We start from the raw sequence: 12,437 nt of genomic DNA on the forward strand, positions 1-12,437 counted from the left end.
CTCTCAGCCAGGGTTATTTTGAAACCAAGGTAGGGATATTTAGTAATCCTCGTCAACAGATTTCACAAATATTTAGTAATTCTTATAAAAATTGGAAGATCTGGTCCACAAGGACCTCAAGGATGTTGAGGAACACATGGTGAGATTCCTCCTGTAAGCAGACTGTACAGGTCTGAATTTTGATGTTTGTCCTTTTAATGGGCCAGATTAAATTTTATCCTGCTTGAACAAGTCAGTGTATCTGTGTCCTTTGGCAAGAGAATTGTAGTTCCCCTCAGATTTCCCTGAAACTAAAGACAGTGGCGCCTGTTTCAAAGAACTACAGAAGATCTTCATTATGATATCGGAAATGCTGCTGCTCCTGCTTCTCTTAGTGTCCCATTTTCCATGTGGGACGCTGATGACCAAATGTCCATTAAATGTGCTGAAAGAAGAAAAACACGAATTTAATTATTACAAGCCAGGAGATTTCCTGATTGGTGGAATCATTTCTACATCTAACGCTCTATTTAAACCATACAGTTTCTTTAAGCCTCCAAACCACCGTTTTGTAAGGTAATTCCTGATGTGTACTTAACACTAGTGATAAATTTTATCTTTTCTACTGCCTTTCTTATAATTTATTTATTTATTTATTTATTTATTTATTTATTTATTTATTTATTTTGTCACACAGTATATATGAGCGTAAGCATGAAAAACTATACAGTATATAGGTATATATATATATAAGTATGAGTATGTAATAACTAAATTAATTGAATATAAAGAAAGGAAACAACAGGACAGGAATGGTAGGCATGCTTGTAAGTAGGCACGCCCCTTACAGACCTCTTAGGAATGGGGTGAGGTCAATAGTAGACAGTTTTTGGTTGAAGAGACAACCAAATTGGGATTTTGGGAAGAGATAACAGAGTCAGGTAGTGTATTCCAAGCATTAACAACTCTGTTACTGAAGTCATATTTTCTGCAATCAAGATTGGAGCGGTTAACATTAAGCTTAAATCTAATAGATGATTCTATGAGTTAAACTCAAGTCATGTCGGAGATGGCGTAGTTCTAAATTTTCTAAACCCAGGATTTCAAGTCTGGTGGCATAAGGTATTTTGTTGTATTCAGAGGAGTGGAGAACTCTTCTTGTAAAATATTTCTGGACACGTTCAATTGTATTGATGTCAGAAATGTGATATTGGTTCCAGACAGTCAAGCTGTATTCAAGAATTGGTCTAGCAAATGTTTTATATGCTCTGGTTAGTAGAGTAGCGTTTTTGGAGAAGAAGCTACGCAAGGTTAGGTTTACAACTCTTAGAGCCTTTTTTGCGATGTAGTTGCAGTGGGCTTTTGCACTTAGATCATTGGAAATGAAAACTCCAAGGTCTTTAACAGGGTGTGGGTCATCTGTAAGGTAATGTCCATCAAGCTTGTACTAAGTTCTCTGTAGTCAGTAGGACTATCCTTCTAACAGCAACACCCAATCACCTTGCGAGGTCCCATCAATGACTAATACAATCATCTCACTTTTTTTTTTAATTGAACAATGAATTTCTGAGAATATTTCCAGCATTATAATGTAGGGAGGGAGCTTTTGGTCTGATTCCATCCTGCTTTTCCCTTCATGAGGTCAACCAGAATCCAAATCTGTTATCAAACATCACCCTGGGCAACTCAATTAGAAATATATTAGAGATGCATTCTATAACTAATTTCAGATTTTTAGATTGTTAAATTTCCAGGCTAGTCTCATAAGACAGCGATCCAACTGATTGCTAAATGTCATAAAGGAACAGCTTCAGGTAATGTGATGTGATTTTATGAATTGATGATGAAAACCAACTGCAGTCTCTTATCTTGCAGTATAAAGAGTATGAGCTTCTGGCACGTCCTGCCCTTCTTCTTTGCCATTCATGAGATCAACCAGAATCCAAAGCTCTTACGAAACATCACCCTGGGCTACAGCATCTATGAGAACTTTTTCAATGCAAGGATAACATATGAGGTGATGATGGATTTGCTCTCTACAGGGCAAGAGAATGTCCCAAACTACAGTTGTGGAAGACAAAACAATCTTCTGGCTGTACTTGAAGGGACTGATTCAGAACTCTTTAATTACATTTCAGCTATGTTGGGCATCTACAAAGTTCCACAAGTATGAATGAATTTTGAAGCTAATTTCATTTTATCAAGTCTACTGATAGTCCAGAATAGGTCAGATGATAAATAAAATGAGTCAGATGACAGAACTTAAAAGGCACCTGGAATATTATATTTTTATCAGGCATTGAAATATCTCTTTCTTCATTCAGACATCTGCATGTCTTGATTTTTTTTTAAAGATACACAGGTCACAAAGAGATTTTTCAGCTGAAGGAACCTACATCCGTAGCTCAACTGAAGTGCTCTCAACCATATTTTGCATAAAATTTTCATCCACTTCACCAACCCTTCTTCTCCCTCTTCTCCCTGTCTTCTGGTCCCTGCAGTCACATGTCTTCAGAGACAAAATATTTCTTTTCACCCTTATTCCAACCAAGTCCAAAGAAAATCTCAGGGATTGTAATGGAAATAACATGGACAAACGTTAGTTTAAGAAGGTTTTTCCCCTACTTGTACTTAAAGACAAGGAGAAAATACTCAGCTGACACATTTTTTTCTGCTGCATTCACATGGCATTCCATTTTCCCCAATCCATGATCAAACAAATCAAATCAAATATCGTTTTTTAACAGTCATTCACCAGGCTTTACAATAAAAGAGTACAGATGAATACAGCAATTTGTTATTGGAGAATGGGGAAAAAATCCAATAGAACAATAAAACAGCATATCTAATAAAAGGTTTTGTGCAGTTGTATAACTTGGTGAATATATTTGTCCTCTTGTGTGAGTGTAGGGTTAGCATCAGAAGAAAGAAAAGCCCTTAGAGCAGTGGTTCTCAACCTTTATAGTGCTGCAACCCCTTTAATACAATTCCCCACGATGTGGCGACCCCAACCATAAAATTATTTTCGTTTTGAATTGATTGCGCCTGAAGCCGTATTGGCTAGTGATCTGAACTGCTTGCGATTGCCTTGAGGACGGAGGCATTAAAGTGGAGACTCCTCCCCTATTGAGTTTATCGCGCCTGAAGCCAGATTAGGCTAGTGATTGGGAGTGATTGCAGCTGGTTTGAGAGGGAGACATCACAGCAAAGATTTCTCTCTTTTTTAATTCATCGCGCCTGAAGCCGAATTCGGCTAGCAATATGAAGAGCCTGCAGCTGGCTTGTGGAGTCAACCGTTTGAGCGCAATTCTTCGACTCGCAAGTATACTTCCCATATTTCCGATGGTCTTAGACAACCCCTGGCAAATCGTTATTCGACCCCCAACGGGGTCCCGACCCAAAGGTTGAGAACCGCTGCCTTAGAGGTAAGCGCTTATTTTTGTCCTTAAAAGCAAAGCAATCAACCATCTTTTTCTATCTCATCTTAGATCAATTATGGGGTCATCAGTCACATTCCAGAGCAGAAACACCATTTTCCATTTTTCTATCGGGTGACTCCAAAGCAAGAACCTCCTCACTTGGCAATTGTCAAACTGCTGCTCCATTTCCGATGGATGTGGATCGGCCTCGCTGCTCCGGACAATGAAACTGGGGACAGGTTCAGAAGAACTTTCGTGCTAAGAACCGTACTGGATGGTGTCTGTGTTGCCTTCTCTGAAAGATTACCCAAAGTTCAGGATCAAAAGCAAAAAAAGCACTTCCTTCAATATTTTAGCGACACTAAAGCGAAAAGTATTGTTTGTCAGTTGGACTCTCAGGCCATATTAACCCTAGCAGTGCTAATACGAAATATTGAAAAAAATCAAATCCTGTTTAAGGAGAAAGTATGGATTGCCACAGCTTTGTCGGATATCAATGTGAGATTGTTTTACCAGCTGGTTAATCTCCAGCATAACCATCTTTTATTATCCTTCACAACTCAGACAAAGAAAAAGACACAATATTATGATTTTAAGTCACATTATTCTGCTACGGGGAACTTTGGGGAGGCAGCATTTCAGTGTTCCTATTCAATCCCCTTATTGTCTAAGAAGGTTTGGAAGAGATGCCTAGAAAAAGAGACCTGGGAGATCCCACCCCAGGATCTGGTTGAGAGAATCCTGTCTGAGGATGGCTGCAGTGTTTCCACAATAATCCAGGTTGTGGCCTGGGCCCTCAGTGCTGCATTTTCCTCCCAAAGGAGTAAGAGGAAGATGCGTATTTGGGATAACCAGATGGTACAGCCATTTAAGATAATGGTTTTTCACAATTTTGCTGATGGTTCCTTTTCAGTTCTTGAATGTTATGTTAAAAATAAACAGAGACGGATGGGGGGGTAGATGGGACGGAACGCAACAACAGCTACCCATTTCTAATATTTCTTCTGAGCAGATGAGGCGGTTTGGAGAGAGAGAGAGCGGGGATGGGGGGGGGGGAGAGAAAGAAAGAGGTTGTGTTGGTGACTCTTCCAGACTAACAAGATGTGCTTCTGAGAATAGACAACGATGTCTGAAAAAACTGGAAGGTTCTATTCAAACAAAATTTGGACTTTTTTTTTTTGGTAAAACCAATACCAGAAGTGCGAAACCAACCATAAGAATATGGTGAGTTTGCCGGAGTCAAAACATGTTTGGGATCTGAGATTACCAATTTCATAAAGCAGGCCAAAATATTAAACTGAAAAGGTGTGTGTGTATGTGTGTGTGTGTGTGTGTGTGTGTGTGTGTGTGTGTGAGGGACAGTGGGAGTGGGAAAGAAAGAGAGAGAGAGAGAAAATTAGAGGGGGAAAAAATCTTTGTACCGCTTTTACAGATAGAAGCGCTGGGACTGTTTTTATTTAGGATTGAAATGAGAATGTATACATTGCAAGTGTGATTCTCCATATCTTTTTAGCTCCATCCTTTTCTAAGAAACTTCCAGATTTCCAATTTTTCTGTAAATGATGTTTATTTGGATGAGAATGGAATTTTTATTGTCAACTTTGATATTATGGACTGGGCAGTATTTCCCAACAAATCTGCTGCTGGGGTGGTAATTGGGAATATTGGAAAAGAAGAATTCTCTTCAGATCTCAAGATCTTTGTCCATGAGAGCGCCATCATATGGCCAACGTCTTTTAACCAGGTAATTAAGTCTGCCTCTTTGGGGGTTTTATTATTCATCTGTTATTATGTATTCATGTGATTTTATGGTTTATCAATCTTTTCACTACAATGCAAGGTCTGCACTGGTAAAAGGACAGTTGAAAGAGACATGAAAGTTAAAGGATAAGATGAATGATCAATGATCAATGATGGATAAGAGACTGTACATTTAAATATGTTTATGAGAAATACAAATATATATATATATATATATATATATATATATATATATATACATATACATATACATATATATATATATATATATATATATATATATATATATATATATATATATATATATATATATATATATATATATATATATATATATATATATATATATAGGTCTTTGGTTGTTCGGGTTTTCTCCCGTGTAAAATTGGAAGTGTCTTGGCGACGTTTTGACGAAGTCTCATTCGTCATCTTCAGGCTTCAGCTTCGTGCTTCTGGGAGCAATGTGTGATCGCAGCTGTTTCTTCCTTTTAACTGCTAGTGGGGGTTTGAACTGATTGGGTGGGAGCTTGGCTGTGCTCTGATTGGATGGGGGGTTTTCTGTGCTTTGATTGGCTGGGGGTGTGTCCTGTGTTGGTGGGGGCTTGGTTGTGCTCAGTCTAGTCTGTGCTGCAGGGGGATTTGAGCTGGTGAGCTGCATAGCTGTTGTTTGGCTTTGTGGTCGTGCTACATCTTCATAGTGGGTGTCAGTCTGCTGCATGAATGGATTGGAGGGGTTTGAAATGGCTAATGTTGCAGCTGCGGTCTGGCTTCTGGTCCTTGGTCGTGCTTCATGATCAGTGTGGGTTTGGGTCTGCTTTCTGGGTGGATGTGCGGTGGTGACATCCTGTGTGGACCTTGTGAGTGTGGGTCTGGTGTCATTCCTCGTGTTAGGGACTCGTTTGTCAATAAGGGCGGGTTTCCAAATGGCTGGTAGGTGGGAGGTGTCATCTCGTTTGTTCATGCTGTGTGTGCGTTTTTCTATCTCAATGGCTTCTCTGATTATTCTGTTGTTAAAGTGTTCAGTTTTGGCGATAGTTCTGGTCTTTTTAAAGTCAATATCATGTCCTGTGACTTTAAAGTGTTGGACCAGGGAAGAAGTTGGTTCCTCTTTTTTGAATGAGTTCTTGTGTTCTTCAATGCACTTATTCTTCTGTTGGTTTGTCCAATGTATGTGGTGGGGCAGGCGGTGCATGGGATTTCATATACTCCTTGATTTTCTAACTCAATTTTGTCTTTGGGGTTTCTTAGGATGGTGGATATTTTTCTGTTTGTGCAGAATGCTGTCTTGATGTTGTGTTTGTGGAGGATCTTGCTGATTCTGTCTGTGGTGCCTTTTATATATGGGAGGAGGGCTGTGCCGTTTTCTTGTTCTCTGTCTTGGATTTTAGTGGGGGGTTCTTTTGGATTAGCTTGGTAATCTTATTTGTTTGGAATCCATTGGATGTTAGTACGTTAGTGAGAGTGTCTAGTTCGGGTTTTAGGTGTTGTTCATCAGCTAAGCATTTTGTTCTGGAGATGAGTGTCTTGGCTACGGAGTTGATCTGTGCTGGGTGGTGGTGTGAGAGTGCGTGCAGATAGCGGTTTGTGTGTGTTTTCTTCTGGTAGATGGTGTGTCCTAGGGAGCCATTGGGTTTTCTGTAGACTAAGACATCCAGGAAGGGAAGTTGGTTATTAACTTCTGTTTCCATGGTGAACTGTATTTTGGGGTGTAGGCTATTGAGGTGTGTGAGGAAGTTGTCAAGTTTTTCTTTTCCGTGTGGCCAGATTATGAAGGTGTCGTCTACATATCTGAGCCAGAGTTTGGGTTTGTGATCAGATTTTTCTAGAGCTTGGGTTTGAAAGTGTTCCATGTAGAGATTGGCAATGACAGGTGAGGGGTGATCCCATGGGTGCTCCTTCTACTTGTTTGTATTTTTGTCCATTATAGATGAAGTATGTGTTGGATAGGCAGTGGTTGGTCAGATCTAGGATGTGCTTGGGTGGGTTATATTATAGACCAAGGACCAGAAGCCAGACCGCAGCTGCAACATTAGCCATTTCAAACCCCTCCAATCCATTCATGCAGCAGACTGACACCCACTATGAAGATGTAGCACGACCACAAAGCCAAACAACAGCTATGCAGCTCACCAGCTCAAATCCCCCTGCAGCACAGACTAGACTGAGCACAACCAAGCCCCCACCAACACAGGACACACCCCCAGCCAATCAGAGCACAGAAAACCCCCCATCCAATCAGAGCACAGCCAAGCTCCCACCCAATCAGTTCAAACCCCCACTAGCAGTTAAAAGGAAGAAACAGCTGCGATCACACATTGCTCCCAGAAGCACGAAGCTGAAGCCTGAAGATGACGAATGAGACTTCGTCGAAACGTCGCCAAGACACTTCCAATTTTACACGGGAGAAAACCCGAACAACCAAAGACCTACATACAAACACCCGCGAAAACCTCAGAAAACAAATATATATATATATATATGCTTCTTCGTGCTTCTTTTGCTCCCAGAAGCACGAAGCTGAAGCCTGAAGATGACAAATGAGACTTCGTCGAAACGTCACCAAGACACTTCCAATTTTACACGGGAGAAAACCCAAACAACCAAACACCTACATACAAACACCCGTGAAAACCTCAGAAAACAAATATATATATATATATATATATATATATATATATATATATATATATATATATATATATATATATATATATATATATATATATATATATATTTGTTTTCTGAGGTTTTCGCGGGTGTTTGTATGTAGGTCTTTTTTTTTTTTTATTGAAAGAGTTTTAAAAAACAAAAACATTTTCCCCCTTTTTCCCCCCTCCCTCCCAAAAAACACCCCCCCCCCCCTCCCGCGTCAATCACAAGGTATTGTTATACATAAACCAAACATAGAATAAAATTTTCCCTTCCAATCCAAATAACCACATCCAAAGCTTTTCATCTCCCAACCCCCTCCCCATTACATAAAATAACTTTCTAATTATTCAAAGACAATCTGATATTTCTTAATCTGATATCTGTTTTGTAGATAATCAATCCATTTTTTCCATTCAATTAAATATCTTTCCTGCGTATTGTCTTTTAAAACGCTGAGATTTTAGCCATCTCAGCCAAATTAATAACTTTCAATATCCATTCTTCTATTGTAGGTATCTCTTCTTCTTCCAGTATTGTCCAATCAACAGTCTTGCTGCTGTTATTAAATTCAGAATCAATTTAGTCTCAATCCCTGTACAATCCGTTATAATTCCCAAAAGGAAAAATTGTGGCAGGAACTTTATCTTCTTCTTCAGTACATTTTGAATAATCCACCAAATTCTTATCCAAAAGACCTTAATTTTCTTGCAAGTCCACCAAATATGAAAATATGTAGCATCATCACAATCACACCTCCAACATTTCGCTTGGATATTAGGATACATACATGATAATTTTTTGGGATCTAAGTGCCATCTATAAAACATCTTATAAAAATTTTCCCTTAAATTCTGTGCTTGTGTAAACTTAACATTTCTAACCCAAATTTTCTCCCATGTTTCCAACATTATTGGTTCCTGAATATTCTGTGCCCATTTTATCATACAATCCTTTACCAAATCCTTTTCCGAATCTATTTCAAGCAACACATTATACAATCTCTTTATATGCTCCTGGGTCTGATTTCTAATTTGCTTTATTAAATTTTCCTCCCTTTGCATTATACCAATTTTTTGATCTTCTTTCCATCTAGCACTTATTTGCCCATATTGAAACCAAGTATAATTCCTCCCTTCTTCATTTAATACCTGTAATGATTTTAATTGCAATCTACCTCCTTCAGCATACAAAAGTTCTTTATAAGTAATCATTTCCTGTTTCTGTTCTATATTTATATTCTCTATTGCATGTCTAGGGCTTGCCCATATAGGAATCTTGTATTCTAATTTATAGGAATATTTTTTCCAGACCCGCAAAAGAGCACTTCTCAACACATGATTCTTAAAAGCCCTATCCACTTTTTTTTCATAAAATAAGTACGCATGCCATCCATATAACAAGTCATAACCTTCTATATTCAAAATTCTTTCCTCTGTTAAGTTAAACCAGTCACTTATTACTGAAAGGGCTACTGCTTCATAATATAGTTTAAAGTTAGGCATTCTTAAACCACCTCTTTCCCGTGAGTCCTGTATTATTTTCATTTTAACCCTCGCCTTTTTACCCTGCCATATAAATTTGTTAATCCCAATCTGCCAATCTTCCAAATTTTTATCCTTTTTAATTATTGGTATCATCTGGAACAGAAACAAAAATCTAGGTAACACATTCATTTTAATTGCCGCAATCCTTCCCAATAGGGATAACTGCAATTTCTTCCAGACACTCATATCATTCTGAACTTTTTGCCATAGCAAGTCATAATTATTCTTATAAAGTTTCTTGTTCGATGAGCTAGGTCTTTGGTTTCTCCCGCGTAAACCTCCCGCACATTGCTCCAGAAGCACGAAACTGAAGCCTGAAGATGACGAATGAGACTGTGCTGGAGTAGGATGCAAAACATGTTGTTGGCTAGCCCAATTATCTTGTAGCATGTAAGGAAGTTAAGAGGCTCACAAACTATGGAACTGGCCTCCGACATTGATTGATTTACTGTTGGGCATTTAGTTAATGGAATCTTTGGTGGTCTCTGAGTTTGGTTGTTGTTTGCAGGTATTAACAACTAGGTAACATCATCAATGCCTGGTGTGCTTGATCATAGCACTGATAATGTTATCTAGTCAAATGTGTGCAAGCAGACAACCAAATTCAGAGAGCATCAAGTTCAGAGTTTACAGTTCAACCCTGAGTTACAGAGATTCTCTTCTATTGAATGTTATCCAATGTTTGTTCACAAAACTAGAATCTGCTTCGAGCCTGAGTTGATAGTAAAACGAGATCTAAGAAATATATACTGTAAGAAGGCAGAAGACATGTTGTGATAGATTGTGTTCTAGCAATTGCTAAGATAAGAGAGAGCAACCCCGTACTTTCCATGCTTTGGACTACATGTTCCACAGTTTTGCATCATTGATCAGTGGGCTGAATCTGATGGGATCTGAAGTCCAAATGCAGAAAAATCCCAGAAAGATAATGTGCCCAGACTGGAGAGTCAACAGTCTTTTCTCAACATTAAGGGGACTCTCGGATCCTAGCCTGCTGAAATAGAACAGCTAGTGGAGACTTTTCACTAAGACAAAAACATTTTCATTATATTTGGAAAAAGATCTTGAAAGTATCTTCTTGAATTCATGAACCCACTTTGGTGCTCACTTTCATTTTTAGAAGTAATCCTCTCATTCATATGTTTCTCTGATTTTCTTTCTGTTTAGAAGGCCCCCTTTTCTAGGTGTACTGAAAGTTGCCTCCCAGGATATACCAAGCTCATGAGAGAGGGAGAACCACTTTGCTGCTATGACTGTTCTCCATGTATGGAAGGAACCAGCTCTGTGCAGGAAGGTAGGTAGTTGAAGAACAAAGAAGGAGCACCATATATTTTAAGGACAATATATTAGCAATAGCAAATGCACTTGGACTTATATACTGCTTCATAGTGCTTTAAAGCATCCTCTAAGCAATTTACAGAGTCAGCATACTGTCCCCAACAATCTGGGTCCTCATTTTACCAACTTGGGAAGGATGGAAGGCTGAGTCAACCTTGGGCTGATCAGGATCGAACTCCAGACTGTGGGCAGATTATTCTGGAATACTGCATTCTAATCACTGCACCACCATGGCTCTGGTTTAGCAAGATTTGATCTCATATGCTGACATGCTACATCCAGACCCAGGAAGCAGACCAAAAAAACTTCAGTGAAGGTAGAATTCACTGAAGGTAGAATAATTAAAATACAAAAGTGAGAAGAGCTTTCAAAAAGAAAAGAACAGAAAATTTACTCCAAGTTATATGTCTATGGAAATTCTCAGTCATCCAGGTCATGGTTGTCCCAAAGGTGCTTTTTCAAGGGGCAACTGGAATTTCAGATGGAATGCAGATGGGCTGCTGAATCTATGTTTCTGGTCAGTTGGTTATGATGTACTAAATGTCACTGAATCACTTGTTCAAAAAATGCTTGTCTTTTCCAGATGTAGCCCATTGTGAAAAATGTCCAGATGACCACCACTCCAACCACAAGCGAGATCAGTGTGTCCCCAAAGTAAAAACATTTCTTTCCTACAGAGAAAACTTAGGTCTTGTCCTGGCTATCTCTGCCCTTTTTTTGTCTCTAACCACTGCCTTAGTTCTAGGAATCATTATTAAATATCGAGAAACTCCCATAGTCAAAGCCAACAACCGGGATCTCTCCTACATTCTGCTGATCTTTCTCCTGCTTTCCTTCTTGACTTCCCTTCTATTCATTGGTCAACCCAAGAAAGTGACCTGCCTTCTTCGACAAACTGCCTTCAGTGTTGTTTTCTCAGTTGCCGTGTCATCCTTGCTGGCCAAGACTATCATGGTGGTGGTGGCATTTCTGGCCACAAAGCCAGGCAGCAGAATGAGAAAATGGCTGGGGAAATCTTTGGCCAATTTCATCATCTTCTCCTGCTCCGGTGTTCAAGTGGGCATCTGTTTCATATGGCTGGGAATCTCTCCCCCATTCCCAGATTCTGACCTATACTCCCAACCAGGACACATCCTTCTCCAATGCAATGAAGGTTCAGTTGCAATGTTTTACAGTGCCCTTGGCTACATGGGCTTTCTGGCTTCCATCTGTTTTTGGGTGGCTTTTTTAGCCCGAAAGCTACCAGGGGCCTTCAACGAAGCCAAGTGGATCACCTTCAGCATGCTGCTCTTCTGCAGTGTTTGGGTTTCTTTTGTCCCCACCTACCTGAGCACCAAAGGGAAATACATGGTGGCTGTGCAAATCTTCTCCATCCTGACCTCCAACCTGGGCTTACTTTGCTGCATCTTTTTCCCAAAATGTTACATCATCATTCTGAGACCTGACTTGAACATGAAGGGGCATCTAATTGTGAAAAATGAGAGCTCTTGATTTTGGCAGGTTTTTTAATTCAAATTATTGCCAGGTTAAAATGAAACATTGTAAATTCTTTGTTATTGGTTCTAAGAACTCTCTTTTTCTCCCATGTAATCAAACCTACTATCAATAAATAGCACAGGGAAGTTTATTGATGTTTCTCCCACCAATTTAAAACCATGTTACGTCTTCTAATCTACATTTCTTCAATATCCATTCAGCATACAAGATGAATAAATAAGAAGTGAGTATATAGTCTTGTCTCACT

At 39.2% G+C, this 12,437-nt stretch overlaps 1 protein-coding gene across 1 annotated transcript; it reads left to right on the forward strand.

Moving 5' to 3' along the window:
- Positions 1-349: 349 nt before the first annotated feature.
- LOC131190385 (vomeronasal type-2 receptor 26-like) lies at positions 350-12,184 on the forward strand. The gene is made up of 7 exons (XM_058167704.1): positions 350-555; positions 1,855-2,146; positions 3,468-3,896; positions 4,074-4,256; positions 4,912-5,142; positions 10,523-10,649; positions 11,277-12,184. The coding sequence occupies exons 1-7, from the start codon at positions 350-352 to the stop codon at positions 12,182-12,184; spliced, it is 2,376 nt and encodes a 791-aa protein (XP_058023687.1).
- Positions 12,185-12,437: the final 253 nt, after the last annotated feature.

This window comes from Ahaetulla prasina, chromosome 2 (genome assembly GCF_028640845.1).
Source record: "Ahaetulla prasina isolate Xishuangbanna chromosome 2, ASM2864084v1, whole genome shotgun sequence".
Taxonomy (NCBI): domain Eukaryota; kingdom Metazoa; phylum Chordata; class Lepidosauria; order Squamata; family Colubridae; genus Ahaetulla; species Ahaetulla prasina.